General features: G+C 33.7%; 2 protein-coding genes across 7 annotated transcripts in view; one reads left to right on the top strand and one right to left on the bottom strand.

Annotated features, from left to right (window-relative positions):
• LOC118189526 (uncharacterized) overlaps positions 1-26,078 on the bottom strand; it is a 1,222,747-nt gene that overhangs the window by 620,098 nt on the left and 576,571 nt on the right. The gene's annotated exons all lie outside the window — the stretch shown is intronic.
• LOC118183084 (alsin-like) lies at positions 21,016-22,796 on the top strand. The gene is made up of 2 exons (XM_035352508.2): positions 21,016-21,233; positions 22,493-22,796. The coding sequence occupies exons 1-2, from the start codon at positions 21,066-21,068 to the stop codon at positions 22,625-22,627; spliced, it is 303 nt and encodes a 100-aa protein (XP_035208399.2). The 5' UTR covers positions 21,016-21,065; the 3' UTR covers positions 22,628-22,796.

The raw sequence follows: 26,078 nt of genomic DNA, 5'->3' as shown, positions 1-26,078 counted from the left end.
TATAAGGTGAGTAAAACATTTTATGCAAGAAAAATGAAGAATGCAGTAATTCTTCATCAGCTGTCATTTCAAAAGAAGAAATTCTTGTTTAGTATACACTCTTTAAAACTGAACATTTTTTCAGGATTTTACAGGTCAGTGGGAATCCTGCATTTAGCCATTATGTTGATTCAACGAAAATAAATATTTTGATATGCTACAAACGTAAAATTAAAATATAAATACAAAAAGAAAATGAGGACATATAAGGTGTTTATGCAATTTACTTAAATATTTACTATAAAACTGATGTTTATAACTGGGGCATACCATTCGCATTTCATGAATACACCATCAAACTTTGATTAAATACGCCGCCATCTGCAAAACTTAAACTAATAAATAAATCTAACTCAATACCAAATTCAAGTTTATTGTACTCAAATTAGCAACAATTGCTTTATTTCCACTTCGGAATCATTTCGCTGTTTATGTTATGGTTGGAAAATAAACTGAAAAAAAAATTGAAACAGATCGTGCAAGTTATTAACCATTTCAATTAACGTTTCTAACTTTTAATTAGATTTTGTTATTTCCTCTCTGGTTTCATGCAGACGCTCGCTGCTGACGGAAACGGACTACATTCAGAACTCCAAAAACTTAAACTATAAGATGCGGCTCTAAGCAACAAAAATTATTGCCTACTGCTAAGACGATAATTTTCTTGGCCACACCTTAACCTACAATAAAAATGGGTCAGCGTTTCTAGGTTATTGTCAACTCATCGAGTCTTTCCCGAAATTCTAATATTCTAAAGCTGTGTTCTTCATCAACAAGCCAGTAACATGAGACATTAACGGCATAAACATATTAATATTAAATACATTAATGGCATAAATTTTTATATTAACTGTTGTTTCACGTATGTGGGATTATCCCTGATTACTAATAGCCATGAATTCAAGTATTAATTAACTGTTGTTTCACGTATGTGGGATTATTCCTGAATACTAATACCCATGAATTCAAGTATTACCCATAATGAAATATCTCTAAGTCGGATAGCTATGTATAGACTACGAGATTTTTCGTCGCAAGAAACATGAAAAATCAATCGATATTCAAATCATTGGTATCAGATCTACGGATTTCCCAGTTGCTAGCTGGATGTTCCTCTTATACTACAAGAATACGCACAGGAGAATGCGATTCTTCGTCAAAGCTGAAAGCCTTTTTTTTTTTTTTTCCTTCTTATTTACAGGTTTGGATTGCATTTTGGTAATTTGAATATTCGTTATCTTCCACTTCAAGTTCTTCACGAACATTCTCCTCGTCTTCAAGTTCTTCATGAACATTCTCTTCAATTTCTGCTGAATCTATTGCCTTCGCAATACTGTGGAGGAAAAATTTCAAAGGTTCAAAATAAAAGAACTTTCGAAATAGCAATGCCGATAACGTTTAGAGTCGCTATACGAAATTCGGCCGCACAAAGTTTACAAAATAATAGGCCCTATAATAATTTTGAAAGGTCGATCACACTCAAGACATTTTGGACATTTTACATGAGAACATTCATACCACGGCATAATCTTCTTTCTAGTGTCTGTTCCTGAAACCAAGTGGATTAATCATCCTCACATGCTGCTTCAAAGTGAACGCCAACTCTAAGGTAGCTATTTGATTTGAAGGCTCTAAGAACGTACTCCACCCCACATCGAGCAGATGCTTCTATTCTACATCATAACAATGTATTTTTAATAAAGGTAGCGATGAAGTTAAACAACAATCGCAGTATCCTCTCTCGGCACAAATTCAGCCCATTGAGGAAATCTAATGCTTTCTTTTTCCGTGATCGAACTTTTATGTGTATTTGTAAGGGTTAAATTCATATAATCGATACAACGTATAGGACTGACACAATGTAGGACTGACACAATGTAGGACCGACACAGCGTAGAACCGACACCTGCATGCGGTCTACACATATAATGCATATCTGTCACCTTCACAGACATTCTACAAACCCACAAAACTGCGTACGGTCGATACCGATATAGGAAATTTGGACAAGGTGTAGGAACGGCGGCAGTATGCAATGAACACTGCATAACGTAACCAAAATTTGTAAGGGTTAAATTCATATAACCGACACAGCGTAGGACTGACACAATGTAGGACCGACACAGCGTAGAACCGACACCTGCATGCGGTCTACACATATAATGCATATCTGTCACCTTCACAGACATTCTACAAACCCACAAAACTGCGTACAGTCGATACCGATATAGGAAATTTGGACAAGGTGTAGGAACGGCGGCAGTATGCAATGAACACTGCATAACGTAACCAAAATTTGTAAGGGTTAAATTCATATAACCGACACAGCGTAGGACTGACACAATGTAGGAACGACACAGCGTAGAACCGACACCTGCATGCAATCTACACATATAATGCATATCTGTCACCTTCACAGACATTCTACAAACCCACAAAACTGCGTACGGTCGATACCGATATAGGAAATTTGGACAAGGTGTAGGAACGGCGGCAGTATGCAATGAACACTGCATAACGTAACCAAAATTTGTAAGGGTTAAATTCATATAACCGACACAGCGTAGGACTGACACAATGTAGGACCGACACAGCGTAGAACCGACACCTGCATGCGGTCTACACATATAATGCATATCTGTCACCTTCACAGACATTCTACAAACCCACAAAACTGCGTACGGTCGATACCGATATAGGAAATTTGGACAAGGTGTAGGAACGGCGGCAGTATGCAATGAACACTGCATAACGTAACCAAAATTTGTAAGGGTTAAATTCATATAACCGACACAGCGTAGGACTGACACAATGTAGGAACGACACAGCGTAGAACCGACACCTGCATGCAATCTACACATATAATGCATATCTGTCACCTTCACAGACATTCTACAAACCCACAAAACTGCGTACGGTCGATACCGATATAGGAAATTTGGACAAGGTGTAGGAACGGCGGCAGTATGCAATGAACACTGCATAACGTAACCAAAATTTGTAAGGGTTAAATTCATATAACCGACACAGCGTAGGACTGACACAATGTAGGACCGACACAGCGTAGAACCGACACCTGCATGCAATCTACACATATAATGTCACCTTCACAGACATTCTACAAACCCACAAAACTGCGTAGAGTTGATACCGATATAGGGAGTTTGGACAAGGCGTAGGAACGGCGGCAGTATACAGTGAACACTGCATAACGTAACCAAAATTTACAATTAGAACGGTACATTAACAAGAGAGAAAAAATCTGGTTATCTAATTAATTTTAGGTATCGACACTGGCATATAGGTAATCATCGACACGGCAAATCGATTTTTGAAGTGCTTTGTAGAGTCTGTGCTAGCAGAAAGCTGTCGATTCTATGCAATGTTGGTCTGTGCCACACGTGTGGGATATCAGGCAGAAGCTCCATGTTTTACATAGAAGAACTAAGAAAGTTAGTTGAAATTTCAGGGTTGTGCTACTTCGCAAATGGCGCCGAAAACGCCATTCTAACGGTAGGTTTTAAAGTCATAACAGGTTTAAGCCCAGCTTCGTTGCTAAGTAACCAGACCTTGCTATATCTCTAAAACTGGTTTAAGGATTTTGCCTAAAAGTTCCAGCTTTTCAACTTTATCCCAAGTTGGTATAGGAACCACCACTCACAGCGAAGCAAACGCTAGGCTGATGTTTCGATGAATCAGTTACAGATTTATGCATGTTCAACTTTCTCTTCTCTGACTGGTTATGGATAAACAGGTGTGGATGGACTTTTATGCCTTAAAAGCCACAAAGTTTTATGACGACAAAATCGAGCCTGAACGAAGCTCAAAGTGAAAACAATCAGTTAGTGCGTTTTAAATTCACGCAAAGGCAATGCACATGAAAAAATTCCTTTGCCTAAGAAAACGCCATTACAGCAAAGAGGATACGTGTGCAACAAAAATGCAATATGCAAATTCTAGATAGTGCGACAATTAAACTTTTCATCATCCTTTTCAAGTTGTTTCGTTACAGCGTGATTTTGTTATTTTTCGTTTCTCTCCCTTTTTCTTCTTTTTTTCATTTCTTTCGCACACTATGTTAGGTTGGGAAGCAGGACCGTGCGTGTTCGCGTGACGATTCTGATTCCATATTCAAATCAACATGTTCCGAAGGATACAAGTTGACAAAAAGAGAAAGAGGAAGAGTGCGCTCGATTTGTATATAAATCATCGTGCTTCCGTGCATCGTTGAAGACGATACAGATGATAGACGAAGAAATGAAAATGCATAAAAAATAAAAGCGTGATCATCGGCGAAAAGTGACTGCAAAAGCTGAGGGGGGGGGAAAGCATAAATAAAAGAAGTAACAGGCTAACAATCTTCTTTGTCCCTAATAATGTTTCTTATGCGATGGTGGCTCAGAGTAGGATAGTTACTGTTTAGTTAGTGCATGCCGTTTTAGTTATGAAATGATCTTGTAAACATTGACGATTCAGACGTGACTCGATATAGCATTAATATTTAATCATGCTTGGGTTCCTCCTCTCATTTATTAGAACGAAAATACATAACCTTTTTCAAATTGAAGAACTCGCAACATTGAAAAGAATACTTTTTATTTTCAACCCACTTTGAATTTTATTCAATAGAGAAAGCACATGTTGTGCTCTAATATCATTTTAAATTTGTTGTTTTCAAACAGCGTGAATGTATAAAATGTATGTAGATACAAAGAATTATGGCTGCTGTAAATAATTCTTTCAATCTACATACATTTTATGATCATTAATTAACTTATTAATCAAAGCTGTGAAAGATGTGCTCAGTTATATCACGTTCGCTCTAATAAAAATAATGCTCTACGAAGAAATCGTTTGGGAAACAGCTTCACGTACAAACTACCAAATTCAAATCCCAGGAGTACCCAGATAATTACAAGAGTGCTCAAATACAGTAGAAACATATGAGGATATTGGAAGCCTTGCAATGAAAATTTCTTCGGCCGACCAGATGGAGGAGGGAATTTGAAAAGTACGCTGGCGGTAGACCAATTCTCCTATCTTGTGTTGTAACAAATCAGAAGTATGGAAGATTTTCCCTTCAGACCATGCCTTTCTCATAAAGCCTCAAAACAGCGAGCGCCCACTAGCACAAATATTTCTCAACCAATACCAGCACTCAACTCAAAAGGCTTCCTCTCAATCCTGTGAGACCAGCTCAAGCGACATCCTAGTTAGATGGAAAGATAAAACACGAGCAGATGAGCTCAGAAAGATGATCGAAAGTAAATCAGATTTCACTTTGCCCCCCCAACGTAACAGAACCTCGTGTTACAGAGCTCAGTCATAGTCTCTGAAATATTCTTTGCCTTAGCTATTTTCGCTGTTCAGGAATACGTTCACCACAGGTTACCGTTTCACATTACTGACGAAAGCAATAACTGTGAGACAGATAACATCCAAGCTTTTGACACTGTTTCAAAGACAATAGAAGAGACTACACTGACGAGCCAAAACATTACGACCATTTTCACATTTTTCAATGAACTCGTCTGGATGACGTGGAGGGCACGTGATTAAATGGGAATGGTATTTAAGGAGGTAAGGAAGGAAACGGTAAGGAATCATTCTTGCACTTACTTTTGCGAGTGATAAGAAAGGCCGCTGGTCTAAGCGAATTTAATAGAGGGCAGATTGTAATGGCCCGAAGAGTAGAAGCGAGTATCTTCGAAATTGCACGACTGGTAGGTTGTTCATGATCTGCTGTTGTTACTATTTATGCAAAGTGAATAAACGACGGTGACACCAGCAGTAGAGTACAAGGTGTTGGACGTGGAAAAAAAAAGGACGTCCAAGACGGTCCCGCTTGGCACAGCAAAATCGGCGTCAGATAATGGCTCAGCTGACAACTCAATAAAATACAGGTTCAAGTGCAACTGTTTCGGAACACAGAGTTCAGAGGACTCCGTTGGATATGGGACTGCACAGCAGACGTCCCTCTGGTGTGTCTCTGTTGACCAAGCGTCATTGCCAACTACAGCCACAGTGGGCCCGGGAACATCGATAAGTGGAAGACATTTGCGTTGCTCCCTGTACAGCAAATCATACAAAGGCTGGTGGTGGCGATATTATGCTTTGGGCGGCTCATGGACCCTTAGTTGTGGTAGAACAGACCATGAAAGCTGCGGAGTATCTGAACATAAATGGGCATCAGTTGCACCCTTACATGGCGTCTGTCTTCCGATCAGAAATGGAATCTTCCAGAAGAAGAACGCTCCATATTACAAGGCTCGAATTATGTTGGAGTGGTTCGAGGAGCAAAAGAATGAATTCCGTTAATACACTAGCAAGCTGACTCGCCGGATCTTAACCCGATAGACCTACACAGAACTTGTGGCATCCATGCCAAGGTGAGTTGCAGCGATTTTGAAGGCCAGCGGTAGCACAACGCCTTATCGAATAGGTGGTCAGAATGTTTTGGGTCTTCAGTGTATATCTGTCTTAATGCTTGTAGATTCCAGCAGTACAACGCAATTCCAAAGTGTTATAATTATTAAAAAATAAACACGAACCAATTATAGCCATCCTGAATGAGGGAAATTTTATAAAGACTATCTGATAGAAGGCCGCACTCGAATCAGCCACACTGCGTTAGTTGTGAAGTATAAGCCAATGATAGCTGACACCTTTTGACATAACAGACTGCGCTAGCGCAAGGTTATGTCAAAAATATAAGGCTCTAGTGTAGAATCGAGTGGCCCTTCGATTAGCGATATATATATATATATTTAATTTTGGCGATGAAACCTCATTTTTGGTTACCATGATAGTTTTAACGTTGTTTTAGCTTCCTGATTTTTCTTAAATGAAAATAGATTGATGTGTACATGGATAAATTTAAGGCAGTGCACAATGCCTAGTTTGTGTAATTCTGGGATGTTTTTTAAGCGAAATTAGATTGATGTGTACATGGACAAAGAGTTTGTGCAATTCTTTGACTTTTTATTTTGGTTTTGTGTAACGGCCATCTTGAAATTGTGCCTTCCTGGCGCCAATCTTGGCGTCAAAAAAGAATCGCCAATAAACAAGGGGCACACAATTGTAAACTTTTACCAAATATAAGACTGCATTAGCTGTACTGTATATAAGACTGCTTTCGCTGTGACACTGTCGTTACTAGTTTCATGTATCTCCCACATATTAGAGTATTTGCAGATTGGAATATTTCAGGGGAAAAAAAAAAAAAAAAAAAAAGCTTTTAACAAGTTTATTGTAAATGAATGCAAATATTACCGAACATTTTTTTCACAATAGAGCCCATGGATTTTGATGTGCTATAATATTATCAAGTCATTTGATGGAATGTAGTACCTTTTAGCTAATAAATTAAACATAGATTTTCGAAATAATAGAAGTGAACAAAAAAATAAATTTGCATTCATAGTTAGTTTTCTCAACAAAATTCAACAATAATTCGAAAGAAAATACTGTTGCGTGCATAAGGAGTCGTAATAGATCGAGTGCAGACAGACCGATGATAGCTTGGTAAAATGTATTTTACCAAAAGAAACACTTCCCAGTTCTGGAACTTTACACAAAAAATACTCGTACAGCTCTTTTCAATATTACAGAGTACAAACAGTAGTTACACTTCAAACTACTAAGAACGTTAAACACATGGCAATACAAAGCGCATCTGAAGAGCGAAGCTCACACAAAGACCTCCCAGTAGTCCGAAATCGATGCTATTTCCGGTCTTGTGATAGCCGAGAAATCTCTAGTACCTTCCAGTTCTTCAAATTACTGGAAGGCAAATGACGGCCGAATACGGTTATAGTTACATATAGGGATAAATTACAGTTATACAGGAACTGAACCCAAATGTCGCCAAATTTGGCGAATTTTAGAATTTCTTGCCAAATTTGGCGACAAAATTAGTTGCCAAAAACCATCAACAGCTTGGCGTTATCTCGCCAATTTAGCGAAATAGCCATTTACATAAATTTTAAATATACTTGCCCCTGTAATCTTATTTTTTCGGCAGAGCTTCGTCTCTTCAGATTTATCATGTTATATTATACAAAAGATAATGCAATTTCACATATCATTTCACTAAAATTATGTATACGTATACAAAATACGTAACAATATCTTAATGATTTATTTTTGAAAAGGAAAAAAAAAAATTCCAAATATGTCATTTCAATGGACTTGGAAGTTTTAATTTTAACGTTCGTACGCTTCAGACTCTGACACAGATTCTTACGAAATCCAATTGACAGCATTGTAAGAAGAGCAGCAATTTACCACTTAAATCTGCAACTCGCTTGCCACACATATTCTTTATATACGTAACACGTAAAACTGTCAAGGGCTTGAAGTAGGAAATGAAATACGACAATGATACTTGAAAGTATTGGCAATGATAATTGCAAAAAATAAGCTAAAGATAATAAAATAATGTAACCTACTTCCACTTTATCTCGTATTACGTGTGGCAATCGCTTTGTAAAGATGCTAATAGAAACGGTAGAACAAAGCATAAAAGACTTCAGAAATACAGCATTAATAATACACATTCTCACCCACTCATCACACGTAAAACTGTAACGCGGCAAAAAAGTAGGAAATGAAAATGGGTAATAGCAATATACTTAATCTAATAAACTAGGTATTAAAACATGATGTCCAGTTTATATTTTGATACATGAGACATTATATACTCTCTGAAAATTAAAAATTCAGCTCTAGAGCAGTGGTTTTCAAACTGTGTTCCGGGAAACGCCGAGTTTCCGCGAGTCAAACCCCAGGATTTCAGTCGTCAAAATAAAAATTCGAAAAGAAAATTTTAAAATACTCGCACTAGTTGGCTAGCGTTTTCTAACTAAAAATATAAAGATACATTTAGTTATAGATTAATTTTAAAACTTAACATGTGGTCATCTTATATCAAAGAGAATACAATACTTTATTATACTTTGCGAAAGACGCGGTATACGAGATAAAGTGGAAGTAGGTTACATTATACAATAGATGTACAATACTTTGCGAAATTAAACAGTTTTCTAATCAGTCGTCAAAATAAAAATTCAAAGAGAAAATTTTAAAATACTCACACTAGTTGACTAGCGTTTAACTAAAAATATTAAATTACATTTAGTTACAGATTAATTTTAAAACTTAACATGTGGTCGTCTTACATCAAAGAGAATACAATACTTTAATATACTTCGCGAAAGACGCGTAATACGAGATAAAGTGGAAGTAGGTTACATTATACAATAGGTGTACAATACTTTGCGAAATTAAACAGTTTTCTAATCAGTCGTCAAAATAAAAATTCGAAAAGAAAATTTTAAAATACTCACACTAGTTGACTAGCGTTTAACTAAAAATATAAAGATACATTTAGTTATAGATTAATTTTAAAACTTAACATGTGGTCGTCTTATATCAAAGAGAATACAATACTTTATTATACTTCGCGAAAGACGCGTAATACGAGATAAAGTGGAAGTAGGTTATATTATACAATAGGTGTACAATACTTTGCAAAATTAAACAGTTTTCTAATCCGTCGTCAAAATAAAAATTCGAAAAGAAAATTTTAAAATACTCACACTAGTTTGTAAGGATCTTAAGTTTTACCAACGTTTATTTTATTTTAAATCTTTACTATCACTTCTTATTTTCTACTTCCGGCCAGAATTAAAAGCTTTAACTTATTTATGCAAATTTGTCTTGCGAACGCCAAGTACTTAAGTTGTGGCTTTTTGCCGAGCGAGAGAGAGGAAGGAGTGATTAGGAGCAGGCCGCTTGCCATAGCAGTTTTACTCGGTTGCTGGTTGCCTTCAAGACCAGAGGTTTAATCCTCTTGATAATTTTAAACGTATCGTAGTGTTAACAGTTCTCTGTACTACATACGGCCTTTCTGTTAATATACGGCCAATCGTCAAGTAGGCACTTGTTTATTAACCCAAAGTTAGTTTAATTAGAGTTTAGTTAATATTTTTTATATTCTTACGTTCAGACCACAAGTGGTTGGTCTCTGTATTCCGAAGTCCGGAAATCATTGTAAAGAGAGAAAAATAAAGGGTTTCGTATACCCTTCCTGTGTATCTTGTCTACTTCCCACATTTATTGAACATAGCTGCTTTAGTAAGCTCCCTGTTCCGAGTCAGGTCATTTAATGTTCCCAAAGCAAGTAAGAAGGAACACTGAACCTGATAAGTTGACTAGCGTTTAACTAAAAATATAAAAATACATTTAGTTACAGATTAATTTTAAAACTTAACATGTGGTCGTCTTATATCAAAGAGAATACAATACTTTATTATACTTCGCGAAAGACGCGTAATACGAGATAAAGTGGAAATAGCTTACATTATGCAATAGATGTACAATACTTTGCGAAATTAAACAGTTTTCTAATCAGTCGTCAAAATAAAAATTCGAAAGATGGAATGAATTTAATCGACAGTATTAAAAATGATACATTATAACATTTTTTCAATTGAAGAAATCTGTAAGAGAATATTTCCCAGGGGGGTAAAAATCTAAGTATGGCTGGATAAAAGATCCATTCGAATACTACGATAAAACTTAGCTACGTATCAACAGCCTGGACGTTAAAATATAAATTTAAGCAAGAGTAGCCCCCCAACACAGTTGGGTAATATTTTTGTTGGTTGTAGATTCATGCACAACTAGAAGATTCTCACACAGCTGTGAATATTTTAATGCCATTCGGAACAATGTGTGTGATTATGGCAAAGCCTTGAGGGCTATCTACCTAAAGGGAGGGATGCCTTCGTGGAGGACTTTCTAAGGGAAACTGGATCGTATGCACGTTACACATGGAGAAAACCACGAAAACGCCCATGCAGCCAGCCCGTTCGCGGGATTCGAACCTCGGACCGAACTACCAATGTTCAGCTACTTTACCGCTCGGCCGCTGGTGAGCCACCATTCGGAACAAAGTATTTAAGTGAAAAGTTTTTCTTGACGTATATGGTAACAAAAACAAAATACAGAAACAAATTAAATCCAGAATAGGAAATGCAACTGCACATAGCATCAATAGAGCTAGACTTCGACAATGTGTGTTAAAAAATGGAACCACACTTCTGCTACTAAATATAATGCAAAGGTAGGTGACAGTTCCAGCAAAAATACATTTCTTTAATTATCTTTACATAAAATCACTATATTACACACAGATCTGCTTTAAATATTATTTTAAAATATGTTTTCCTAAGGGTATGATGGGGTTCCCCGAAAAAAACCTTATAATTCTAAAGGTTCTATGAATTCAACAAAGTTTGAAGACCAGTACTCTAGACCTAGAGCAAAGTATACAAATTTTTAAAATGCCCAAATTTTAAGTTTCAGATTGAATCATGCTAATTTGATAGGGAAAACCACAGAAAAAAGGAGTCAAATTTCCCTTTTAAATTAAGCGGATAAAATTATCATAAATTAGGTAACGAAAATGCAATCCTTATAATAAAGAATTGTAAAGTATTTTATTTAATTCATAATGCGGCTCTTTTCGATTGTTTCCTTTTCCTCACATTTTCTTTTTTCCCTTTCTAAAAAGTAACTGAATTTCAAATAAACTAGAGTAATCTATAATGAAAAACAACACATTCTTCATCATATACTTAATGTTTGAACACTTAACATTCTTTTATGGAAAATTCAAAAATTTTCCCTATATTTATGACACTTTTTTTTTATCGTCAGTTTTGCATTCAAATCTTTTTTCACCTTTCACATATTTTCGCAGGACAACTGTAAACATCACTGTCTAAAGTTAACCAACCTTTGAGCCTCTGAAGTTAACCTTTTAACTTTTGAAGTCTAAACATTTAAAAAATCGCTGACTTAGAAAAGTTAATCCAGACATTAAAATCTATTCAAATAGTAAAACAATAAGCATTCGATATAGACGAAATATTTAATTTCAGCGATAAGTAACTCAGTTCCATCAATGAATTTTTAATACATGTATACCACATGAAAGGGTTTACATGTTTTAATCCTTAAAATATGTGCGTGAGAATAAATTAGAACAGAGTTTTTGAAACTGGGAATAGCTTATTAACTGTATCGTTTGGGAAAGCTAATTTGGTTTGTACTCATTACATTAGCGAAACGGTAAAGAGAAAAATCAGCTGCGCTTTCGTAAGGATTTGATCCATGTCACGATCGTTAAATTTTAGGAATCACATCAGAATAAGTTAAATTTTAGCTTTTAGCTGTGTTCTTGGAATTCGTCGTTCTGGAAAGTACGATGACTAAATAAAAGTCGTAATTTAAGAGGTAAGCACGTTTAACTTCATAAAATAAGCTTTGAATCTGTCAGAGCTTATTTGAAATTAAATAATAAATTAAAGCTTTATTAGTCCAAAGAGACTATTGTTTTCGTTTTGCGATTTTGCGTCGAATCACTCTGAAGGTCCGTTTCACTTTTCAGATTGTTGCCACCAAATATTATCGCCCTCTATCACATTTAAAGAAATTAAATAATGAAGAATCTGCATAAATGTATGCATGTTTCTCGCATTGTGATAAAACAACGGTACCTAAAGCCATCCAGTTTTGAATAATGTAATCCTCCCGCGAATATGGGTATCTGGAAGCCCAAATTTGAAATTTGGAATTTGTTTTATTATCGATTTAATATATTGTAAAACGTTAACGAATTTTTGATTAACAAACTCAAGGATTTCAAAGCGAGCGACGACGACGTTGTACAAAAAAAAAAAAATATTTTTTTATCTCCAGCGCGCAAGACTGTGTATCGGAAATTCTAAAGATAGGCTAAATTTAAAATTATTTTGCGATATTGCTCTTGAACTGAATTTTAAGGTTTAAGTGCGAAGAACATGATATTTAGTAAATAAAGGTAACACACCAAACGTGTAACCACCAAAAAAGGTAACCACCAAAAAAAAAAAAAAAAAAAAAAAAACCACTCCTTTGGACGTTATTTAAAATCTGAAACCTTTCAGATTTTCGTTTTTAATTTATTAAATTTAAAATAGGTTTTTAAATTTATTATTTTCATTACTTTTATCCCCAAAAAACTGATAATTGCGAATAATATTTGATTTGCAAAAAAATGCATGTATGTTTTTGCTCATACAGTTAGTCAAAGTCTGCGTACATCAAGAAAAGTAATATCAAATACAAATTTTAAGGTGCGAAAATGGTAGTTTCTTAAAGTTTTATATTTTAAATATTTAGTTTCAATAAGGGACTTTGAAATTATTTAACTGTAATATTTTCATATCTAATAATTTATGCACACTAATTTTTAAAAGATAAGTGGCCAGAAATCAAAGCCAATAAAGTTTGCGTACAACGCGAAGGAGGCGGGGGATTTCTTATCTAACTTTTAAACTTCAAATTTGAGAATGCAAAGAAGGTTACACTTTCAAGGTCATTGACCTCCGAAGCAAATTTCACGTTGGTTGGAAGTTGCTATTTCTATTTTCTTTGACGAAATTGACAACCAATAAAGAAATTCCTTTAGTTACGAGATAACTAATTATCAAATTGAGAGATGAAGGTAAAACTCTTCGTTATATTGGTAAAACCATTGGAAAACCATTTCCTAGTGTGCAAAGAGTTATTCAAAACTATCTTGACACTGGTAGTCTTGCTGTAAAACCAAGATGTGGGAGACCGAAGAAGCTAACGCAGAGAGAAGAAAGAAAAATTCTTTTACGAATTAAACAAAATCCTAAACTTTCTGCTGCAAGCATTGCAAAAGACATTTTTAACTAGCAACAAGGAAATTTCTCTTGAAACTGTACGAAAAGTGCTGCGAAAGGCCAATTATCATGGACGCAAACCTAGGTCTAAGCCATACATTTCCGAGACAAATAGAAAGAAAAGAATTGCTTTTGCCAAAACATATTTAAACTCTTCGCAGGATTTCTGGAACAATGTAATTTGGTCAGATGAAAGTAAATTTACAATATTTAAAGGTAATGGCCACCCTATTGTATGGAGAAAACCAGGAACAGAACTGAATCTGAGAAATTTAAACCCAACTGTCAAACATGGAGTTGGCGGTGTGATGGTATGGGGGTGTATGTCGTCGAAAGGAGTTGGAAATTTTCACATTATTGATAAAGTCATGGATAAGTATATTTATCTGGATATTCTGAAGAAAAATCTACGAGACAGGGCTCGAAATTTAAACTTTTCTAATACCTTTATTTTCCAACAAGACAACGACCCGAAACATACAGCTAAAATTGTGAAGGAATATCTCCTCTATCACACTCCAAGACAGTTGCGTACTCCTCCACAGTCACCAGACCTCAATCCAATCGAACATTTGTGGACAAAATTGGAGAAACGAATTCGAAAACACAATATTACGTCGCGAAATAAGCTAATTAGTAAATTGCAGGAAGAATGGGCGAAATTTACGTCGGATGACACTGGAAAACTAGTTCAGGCAATGCCCAGACGTCTGCAAGCTGTTTTGAAGAATAAAGAATATCCTACAAATTATTGAAGTAATGTAAAAACCTTATATTTTGCTTTTTTTTTGAAAGTGTACGCAGACTTATTGGAGGGAATTTCTGAGTTTTTTTAACAAAATATATTTTTGAAAAAATGTAAAAAGTATTACACTGATATTATTTATTGTTTTATTTAAGCTTACAATTTTAGCTAATAGAAGAAAAAAAATGCAATGATTAAAAATACATTTTTCTATGCTTTAAGTGTTTTTTTAATTTAAAATTTAGTCTGTACGCAGACTTTTGTGACTAACTGTATATTTAAGTCCGCCAGGGTATGCTCGTGCAAAATGCTCATCTTGAAAGGGTAATGTCATTACAGCTTATATAAATTCAGCACACTAATTCAGTTGCAATTAAGCGTTCGTGTATTCGGGACACTTAATTCGCCAGCAATTAAGAAAGCACTTAAAGAAACCGCAAGAAGGCCCACCTAATCTGACATCGCATCAAAGAACACGACATTTGAATTCTAGATTAGTAAAATATCCTCGAAAATGAGTCGTTAAAAAAAACTACCGTCTAACGGCAAAGCAGCTCAACAATGGGACTCAACAATGCTCAACTCCATAACAATGAGGAAACGGGTTCGGATAGTTGCTTGTGCATAACAATGAATGAATTGTTAAACAACAGACGCTAGAAGAAAACGCCATCCATCAAAATTGAAACAGTCGATAGCTGCAGTGAAATTCAGATGCATCTTAGGTAAAATTATTATTCAACGACCGAATCTCCATTGATAATCTCCCAATTTCAGCAGTAGTTTCAGCAAAAAATTCATTCACGATGTCAGAGGTGAGAAAGAAGCATATATATTTATTTGTTTCGGTGATGCATTAATCGTGTAAATATACATTGTCTGACGAGGAAGTAAAAGAAAATACGTGCACATTTGTGTAGGAAAAATGGTTGATCATTAGCAAGTCCTGCGGCGTTCTACATGACGTTTTCTTACATATTATTTTAATTTCTTCATATATACTTTCTCACGATTTCCTAATTTTATTGATAAAAACCTTGAGTTTATTGCAATGCATGTACTGAATAATTCTAATATTTAATTTTTAAGCACTATCTGCCTAATAATTCATAAAAGTACATGCCTTTTTATAATTCTGCTTTTCTTCGTATAATTGTATATTGCTCTATATTTTATTTCGCAACTTTTCTTATAACTCTATTATTTTTATAATTTGCAATACTGTACTTACTGTATAAATAACAAATTAAATATATTCTTTAGATATTCTTAGAATTTTTAATATGCGATTTTGCGTATTTCAATATATTTTACTTTTAAATATACGAAAATATCTTTTCGAATCCTAACATTTAATACCCACCAGCGGTCGAACGGTAAAGTCACTAAACTCTGGTAGTTCGGTCCGAGGTTCGAACCCCACGAACAGACTGGTTGCATGGGCATTTTCGTCGTTTTCCCCAAGTTTAACGTGTATACGAGTCAGTTTCCCTTAGAAAGTCCTCCACGAAGGCATCCCTCCCTTTAGGCATATAACCCTCGAGTCGTTTGCCATAATCAAATAAATCAAACCAACCTAACATTTAACATATTAGAAAACTGAAATTCTGTTAATGGCAAGCTAACTTCGAATCAAATTGTATTGTTATTCCGTTTTACTAAAGAACTGACAAATACTTACTTACTTAAGCATTTATCCCAGTATTATTTCATAATTTACTTTTTAAAACGATTAACAATATTTTACAAGCTAAGCTCAAATTTAACTAGACAAATAGCAGAAAACAGCATTAATATCTGAATAACGCCATGAGAAAGTTAAAATATCTTTTTTATTAAATCTTTAAGAATTACAAACAGAATACAAACACCAATTGTGCTTAAAACAAAAACTCCGCCTCCTGCGAGTATTTAAAATAACTTTGAAATTCCAATTCGAGGTAGCGTAGTCGAATGACTACACAAAATTGTCTACTTAAGCTGGTTCTAACACTTTAACATCGGCTAGCAAAATGGCTAAAGCCCGAATAATCTCTGGCAGAGCTGGCGATCGGATGAAAACTGCGTGTAAAGCTACCAAAGCTCTAAAACATTTAAACCAGCACCTTAAATACTCAAAAATCTAATTCTGGTACGGACAACGCAAAGCAGAAGTTATAGTAAAGTTTTTAAATCATAATAATTGGCTAATGAAAATACTTTAGTGAAAATATCTGACATTTTAACCAGGTTATTTTCATCAAATACTCAAGATCCAATAATATCTGGAGGAAGGAAAAGCTTAAAAACAGAGCAAACACACACAAATAATAATATAAGCTCACGACTTTTTAAAAAATATTTTCGCAAATATTCTAAAATTAGCTTGAATAGGATAAAAAAAAGAAAGGATAAGATATGGTTATAAAGAAAGAGCACATTATTACTTAAGATGATGCTGACTGTTTAAGAACATTAACTCAATTTTATTATGATTTCTTTAAACATGGCCAAATAAATTCATGTAACTAAACAACTGGCAGTATATCTTATTGACACATTACTATAAAATGAGGTGAATCTCTTTTTCCCAGTATTTTTGGTTTTATATGATTACGACAAAGCCTCGAGGGCTGCCTGCCTAACAGGTGAGACGTCTTCATAGAGGACTTTAATCCTTTCCGGCACGCTACCTTTTAGAGTCGGAGTTTTGATTAAAAAAAGAAAAAGGATAGGTAGTCTAATAAGGCCTAGAGGAGTACACAATAAAATTTTGTGAAGATAGCACTTATCGTTTTAATTCTGTGGGTGTGCCCAAAGTGGGCACACTAATTGAATAGAGTTTCGAAAAGAGTGCTGAAACGAGCATTGTTGTCAATGAACTGACCGATGAGATGCGGAGAAACAAAGAATGCAGAATCTCAGTTGTCCTAGATGGTCGGTGAGCCCGGTCTGGGCACACCCAGGGTTCGCCATTTGATTTTATTCAAGATTTCAAGGTAAAAATTTAAAACTAATATAGAACAAGGAGATTAGCATACAGCCAAAAAAATAACATAAAAATTTCTTTTCAAATAATTCCTTTTCAATTATCCGGATACACCGATTCCGGACCGGTTAAAAGAGCATATACTGCACATTACTATTAATTACTGATTAATATTACTATATAATTATTTATTTATATTAATTACTTATTAATCCTTTTAATCAACAAGTTTTTTAAAATGTAAAAACTGAACAATCAAAATGTAAAAATTGTAAAATATAACAATATTTCATAAACAGCGCATATTTTTTGATTAAAATGATATGAAATGTATAACATTGAAGTATCTTTACGTCCATTCGCTCTTAGCTGCTGCATTTTTTTTCTTTTTTAATCTAAACTTAGATTGCTGTTAATTTAAAAGAATTTGAATTTACAACACAATATTTTGATCGTTGAAGAACAGAGATTTGTATCAAAATCTCACGAAAGTCTCCCGATTTTCCAAAATTTATCTAAAATTTATCCCAATCTAAGAAAAAGTTTTGTCTAATTCTAAATTCGGATTAATATATTTCCTGGATGTCTTTCACTGTGTAAGTTGTCAAATACTTGTTTCAATTCAGTGTCTCTCACATGACAATAGCTCTGAGCTTTAAATACATCGCGATATGTCACTATTGAATTAAAATGTACCGAATTCGTAATGTCTAATAAATGACATAATAATGCTATTCATCAAGCTTCGCCAATGAAATATCTGGGGCGAATATGTGCATTAAAAACAGTTACAATTTTTTAAACTCACTATGCCTAAAGCATATCACTTTGTCATGGTTTAAAAAATATCATTAAAAAATAACACGACTAAAGTATAACAGCATTTTTGCAAGTCATTAACAAATAATTCAATAAAAAAGCAGTCATGCAAGAGTAGAATTTTTTCAAATCTTTTTGTTAACTCGAGTACTATTTGTGTTACTGTACGAGTTACTATTTGTGTTATTGTACAGCAAACCTGACCCAAAACTCTGTACTAACAACCCACTCAGACAGTATGATGATTCTTTGAAACATAAATAGCAAATTGCCGTTTTTCAGTCTTCGTTGTTTTATGAGGGAACTCAGTGTTGAAAAGGTGTCAAAATTACTTTTTAATACATTAATTACAATTTTTTAAAATAAAACTCAGTCTAAAAAAGTGAAAAAAAAAGTTTTCTAAGCGGCCGTCGATTATTGTTTACAGGAAAGCGTGGATACAACCCAAGATTTAGGGTTCTATGAAGGAGAAAGACAAAGAGGTCTCCGTCATGGCTTCGGGATGTATGTTTTTCCATCCGGAGCGCGGTACACTGGATACTGGAGGAAAGGACTTAGACATGGCATTGGAACATTCATATACCCTGATGGCAGTCGTTACGAAGGTAAAACAACTAACATCAGTACCCACAAGATTTAAATGAATTTTTTGCAGTTTAATCAGGAAAAAGAATGATAATTCAATTCGTAAGGTTTCATTACTTTTCCATTTCATGACTTGTGTAAAAATGAAAAAAGCAGTATAATGTCACATAAAAGTATTATTGTTTTTTTAAACAATAAAGATCTGCGATTAAATACATGATTTAATTGTTTACAATTAAATACTCGATTGTTTTCAAAAAACATCCAGTTTATGAATCAAAAACAATTTAAATGCTGGAATAATTTAAATGAAAACAGCTTGTTCAAAGTATCACTCAACGTATAAGCATACTGGCCTTTTCTCTTAATATGTTTTATTTTATATCACTATCCGATTACTATTTGCAGAAAATTCCTTACTTAATTTCTTACGGGGAGTTCTATTTAAATCCTCAAATGCCTCATGTGATTAAATCTTAAATATTCTACTGCTTGGCAAATTTTTACCACGAATCCTTTTAGGTATTTTCTTGTAATAATCATAATTATATTAAGGGTCTCTCTCATTGTACCAAGGCAGTGCTTTAATGCTAAATTCCTAATTTTTTAAAAATTCTTTTGAAAAAATAAATGACCAGTTATAATCTTTCTTAGAATCTTACTAAATGCTTGATCTAAACTTCTTAAATGCTTTACTAAATGCTTTCTTAGAATCTTACTAATGATGTATTCACGCTACCTATATCCGATAGGTTATGTTAGGTTAGTCTGTTTGAATATGGCAAGGCGCAATATGGCTGTTTACCTAAGGGGAAGGATGCCTTCGTGAAGGACTTTTTAAGGGAAATTAGTATTCACGTTACATATGCAGTACCTGATAGAAATACTTCAAATTCACAAGGTTGGATCATATCTGCATTATTTTTCTATATAGGTATTCTAATATTCTTGTGCAAGATTAAGTCACTGTAATTTAATTATTTCCCAAAGCCCTAGTATTTTATCATTAATAAGTCTAAAAAGCGAAACCATCTTAAATTTTATACTGATCTATGAAAGCATAACCCATCTTAATTCGAAAGAGGGCAAAATATAGCATCAAAAAGTGCCGTAATGTAACTAAAACTTGCAGTACTATCTTCGATGATCTGTTCGAACTTCCATCTTCAGATGCAAAAAATTTAAGCCAAATAATATTCCTCACTTTTCGTGGAAGAAAACATCGCAGTTCTAAAACATCGTGGTCAAAAGCGGTTCAAAAATTTCGCAGTTTAAAAACATCATCGTCGAAAATATCGTGGTAAAACATAAAGTACCTACAAATCATCGCATGACGATAACATCACACATATACGTTTTTGAAATCCAACACTGACATATTATGTAATTGACTTTCGTCATCACTAACAAATCCAACATAACAACTTCCTTTTTCTACGCATTGTTAGATCGTAGGTTTCGTAAAAAATTATCAGTAAATCCTTATAAAAAAAAAAAGGTTAGTTTTTAAATAACCTTTGTTATAATTAAATATTTAAATTTATTCTAAAGTATAAGCCGCATCGAATAAGTTACAATAGTTTTCTACTCATTTTCAATTTTTAAATGCTTAAGTTTCCTTCTTATTTTTAGTTCATTCAAAAATATGAAATATAGAAGTAAAGGAGTCCCTCTTTCCTTCTTGCTCTCCCAGATCATTATACGAACATGCGTTCACAACTTTTAAAACGTGAAAATACATGTGTGCGATGTTATGGTCATGCGACGATTTGCAGGTACTTTATTTTCTACCACGATATTTTCGACGATGGTGTTTTCAACTGCGAAGTTTTTGGCCCGCTTTATTTTGTACCACGATGTTTTTACAACTGCGATGTTTTCTCTTTGCTTTCTTTTCTCCCGCGAAGTTTTCTACAGCGGCGTTTTCGCCTTGCGTTGTTTTCTCCACGACGTTTTCGGCGACACCGCAGAATGATTATATTCGTTATGCGAAGCACCACTACGCCTTATTTTGAATTGTAATGTATTTACAGAATTAACAAGAAACACAGTTAAATAGCGTTGTATCACCAGGATTTCGCTTATTTCAGGAGCGTGGTGGGAGAATAAGAAACACGGTCATGGAAGATACACATATTCCAATGGAGATATGTACGACGGTATGTGGTGCTTGGACAAGAAGCAAGGTTATGGCTTATATTGCGATGAAGCAAACCGCTTTTATTACAAAGGTTACTTCGCTGATGGAACTCTAAATGGTCCTGTTCAAGTGCTGATGAACAATATCTATTTCTTTGGAAACTTCATCGATGGAAAAGTAAGTAAAGAATAAAAAATTATGCTGTAAAACACGACATATGCTTTCTCAACCCTCTAATCACAATATTGAATGGGTATTACTTTTACCGCTATTCCTTCATCGTAACACTTGAGGAATTTTGCAGAAATAACGTTTAAAAAAATAATGACACATATTTTGAATTTCAAATAAGAAATACCTATCTGCAAAACAAATATGTAATTCAGTACTAAATACATTTTCCATATCCCTTTTTACGTAATTTTAAGATAGACATTAACTTACATAAGAAAAATAAGTGTATTATGATAGCATTCAATGTATGTGAAAGAAATTAAAAATCATCATACTGTAAAGTTAAAAATCAGAGTCATTAAACGAAGGGGTTTTGTAATATTTACTATATCAAAATAGAAAAACTGAAAAAACATTTGTAATATTCATTATATCAAACTAGAAAACATATTAAACTACCAAAGGGGGTGGGGAATCAGTGTCAAGTTAAAAAGCAGAAGTTCTATGACATTTTATAAACGCACGACTCAAATTTCATTGTGAAAATTTTACTGCATCAAACTAAAGTTTAATAAGTTAAATGAACTATAATATTAAAAGTAATAACCTATAACGTTAAAGTAAAATAAACTATAAAGTTAAATAAGCATATTTATAAATATTTATTTTATCACTGCAGACTTTTAGCCACTAAACTACCAAGTCTACTTTTATAAACTACATAAGAAACCCCGTAAGAAATTTTCTTCTGATGCGAAAAAAAGTTGCAGTTTAGGCCAGCTGCAACTATCTAGGACCTTCTGAAGAAGTTGAAATTAGATCGATTCTATATTTCTTACAGCGAAATACTTACTTACTCGATCAAATACTTAGTATTTTATACAAGCACGAGTCATATTTTGCTCTGAAAATTTTGGATACAATCTACGATATTCTGATTTGTTTAACCTTAGGCCCATCTTCTAGCGAATTAAAAATAATTAATAATAATTAAATCAAACATTTTCCTCCCGCTTAGAAAGGCATCACTCTAGCAATGGTTGCAATAGATTTTGCTGAAAAAAAGCTACGACCATGAAAGTAAGAAATTTCTGAAAAATAGAATGGGTAGATTCATTTCCGAATAGACAGATCCTCAAAAAATGATACGCATAAAAGATTTATGTCATTGAGAACCTCCACATAGAACGATTGAAAGATGATGTTTTCCTCAAAATATGATATGATGGATATTAATAAACTTTCTTGTTCTATTCTTGCAGCCTTCTGGACAAGGAAATTATTCTCTGCCAAATGGTCTTCTTATAAGAGGAGAGTTCAAGTTATATGGCCCCAAAAAGATCCCTCTATGGGTGACTAAGAGCGTAAGTCCCGCTTTTCTCACAGGAACAAAATGAAGTCGTTAAAAGAAAGCAGGCAGAAGCTAAATGCTTGAAACCATTTGTAATTCACAATAAATAGCTTTCTATCTAATCTGTTTAGTTTCTTTCTTCCTCAAAGAAAAGTATTTAGGGAATACCGACTTTTTTTAAGGCGGAAATGAGATGAGTTGTTAAATAAATTGGCTTTTCTGAAGCCGACAAGTATTAAAGCCAAATATGCTTTAAGTTTTCGTGAAAGTTTATAATAAGTTACCATGCCAAAACCAAGAATTCGACAAAATACCATTTCTAAAACCTATTTAGAAACTAAATATGACGTTTAAGGGGACTCATACACCTTAAAACCCATAAGATGTAACTATTGCAAGAATTGGGATAACTTATTTATTTTAAAAGCAATTACTTCCAACTTTTTACAGCTGACTACATAATATAGTTGCTTTCTGAAATAGTCATCAGAAAGGTTGTGTTGCCACAAATATTTTTATAATTTAATCCGCTTTGTGACAACATTTTTCGTCATGTTTCCACCTTGCGCGCACAGTTTAAAATATTCTGTTGCATAATTTAACTCCATATTTAATATATAGCTTTTATAACATTTGGAAACTACTATGAACCTAAAATTCTAAAAATTTCTTGTTAAATTTTTATTTTATTTGGAGTTGAGTTTATAAAATGTATTTTATTAAAAAAATTTGTAATGTTTTCGTCCATAAAATTTTTCAATATTAAAATATTTATCATATTTTTGGTACAGTTAGAAAATAGTGCCCATATAAAGAATTCCATCCAATTTCAAGTATGTACCATCAGCCATTTTTAAAATATCGTGCGCGCAAGGTGGAAACATGGCGAAATATTTTGTCACAAAGAGGATTAAATTACAAAAATATTTGTGGCAACACAAACTTTCTGGTTACTAGTTTCCAAAGCAACTATATTATGTAGTCAGCTGTAAAAGGTTGGAAGTAATTGCTTTTAAAATAGATAAAATATCCCAATTCTTGCAACAGTCACATTTTCGAAGATCATGAGGGGTTTAAGGTGTATGAGCCCCCTTAAATAATAATTCCTAAATACGCATGTAAGCATGAAATCAGTCAAAATTTTTTTAAGACAGTTGTTGAAATATAAATAAGTAGCTGCAGACATGGTTAAACTAAATATATTATTTATTGTCGACATTTACAGCCCCAAATAAGCTGGCACAAGAGGCGTGCCAGTTTCAGAACTTTGAATTTCTGATGTGATAGAGCTAAGAAGACAAGCAGCGCAGAGCGTCTAATTGATGCGATGGGTTCGAGAAGAAATCTTAGTTCACAGTGATTTAGTTTCGATTCCATATCATATGACTGGCAAATTAATAACTTGCCAGTCATATGATGATATTAAGTTATTATGTGCTATTTGAATTTCAGTTCTCAAAACCATCTCCGTCACCAGTGTAATGTAAAATTCATATGATGACTATTAATTATGAAATGACGTAGTTTAGAGAGATTTATTATAAGCAATATTAGTTATTATAAGCAAAAGGGAAAATAAACTAAAATGAAGACTTAAAGGACTGTTGCAAAGTTAAAATTTGGTTTTACATATTTTTTATCTTACATGTATATCAAAGAACATGGATCTCTCTCATTTTGGCATACTGCACACGTTAAAAAAACAGTTGAGAAAAACTCATTTAGTTAAATATAGACCTAAAGATTCATGATTTTGGCATGGCGTTCATGAAATATAAAAATTCATACAATACAGTTTTAATTATTAAATTACAATTAGTATGATATATGAAGATTAAAGGTAAAACAAAAAGCTGTAAAATTTTTCGAAGACATTTTTCACATATACTGCATTGGCGTTCCAGCTGCACGAAATTTAATTAACGCGGGTCCTATCAATGTACCAACTGCCTGAGACAAACGAAAAATTGTCAATTAATATTAATTTGTACCGCAATTTACATCGGTTTGCTTTTCTAGATAAATACAGAGGGTGTTCACATATTTTTAGAACGATTTCGATAAAGAATTAAAAAAACAGCAAGTGATTTGGAATAAAGATTTCTGGCAACAGCTTATTATTTGACACGAGGAATACCGTTTGCCACTTTTAAATGTATTCTTGTTTCAAAATTTCGCAAGTAAACAAACTGTGGATTGATGGATATGATTTTGCGCTTTCCGAAGAGAAATATTCGTATTCCATAATTCAAAAGCATTGTAAAATGCCTGGTATTAAAATTCCTAAGCGCAAAATAAGCTACATTATTAATCGAAAAGGGAAAAACTTTCAATTATTACTTCTGCGTGGAAAAAAAGACTCCAAAGGAATGTCCGATACATCCTGTAATGAAGTTTAAAGAAATCTCGCCATTTTTGAACGAACAACAAACTTTATTAGTCAAAACTTACAGAATAACTGGAAAAGCATTTTTAAGCGCGCGCATCGTCTGCGGATAATCGTCTGCGGTAATTTACATTTCTTAGTAGAATTATTTTGGTAGCGTAGCAACGCAAATACGTTACAATCCACTCTGTTACTCGGCTCAGTGGGCTCAGTTCTTTTATTTATATATGTAAATTGTGCATTTTTTGCTTTAAAAATGATTGAATTATGTTGTTCTTATCTTCCAATTAAGGTTTTTATGCCTTTACTTAATCCACAAACACTAGTTCTAGAATTATCAAAAATTTAAAAGTTGTTTAAGTGCACCTAAGCCTAACTTTGTTTAACATAGCAGCCATATTTGTTTACACTTGAAACTTAGCAGAATAGTGAATTCAGCTTCTGCATCTTGAGTGTCTTTTTGCCAAGTGGGACCAAAGAGAAAACTTTTAGTTTTGTGCCCCGAAAAGTCTACCTTCTTGCCTGCTGGCCGAATGGCTTGTTTTTGCGTAGAAACTCTAATTTTAATTGTAAAGTTTTTTTTATTGTTTTAACTGTATTTGGTGTTTTATTTTTTTCCTAGATTTTCCAATTTTTAATGAAGATATTTTGAGGTTTTATGTATTTTTGCCTTGTCGCGAACTGAGAACAAAAATTAATTGAATGAGAAATATGTCTTTAATGAAATTCGAGGAAATAAGTGCTTCGTATTAACGCTGAATCGTCAGTGAAAAACTGTTTCTTTTTTATTTGTTAATTTTTTTATACATCGTTTTAGATTTATTACACTATTTGAATAGAACATGTGGCAAAGATTAAATAATTCTTTAGATGATATAATTTTTGTGCATTCTGAGTTATAAAATAAAGGAGATGTAACGTTGTTAAGTGGACCTAGTGCCAGAGTATCGCTACGGTAAATAAATATGGTGAATTTTAAAGAGTGCGTTTATTCTGTTGTGTTTTATGTGCTGTCGGCGAAGAAGATTTAATTCAATTCAATAAGTTTAAATGAAATGCAGGAAAAAATGTGTATAATTTAATATTCCGCACAAGGAATTCATGTGGTGTA

Source organism: Stegodyphus dumicola, chromosome 5 (assembly GCF_044657685.1).
Source record: "Stegodyphus dumicola isolate Sdum_Otavi_A_Nest chromosome 5, ASM4465768v1".
Lineage (NCBI taxonomy): Eukaryota > Metazoa > Arthropoda > Arachnida > Araneae > Eresidae > Stegodyphus > Stegodyphus dumicola.
The sequence above is the reverse complement of the archived record's forward strand: the minus strand, read 5'-3'. Positions and strand labels throughout refer to the sequence as shown.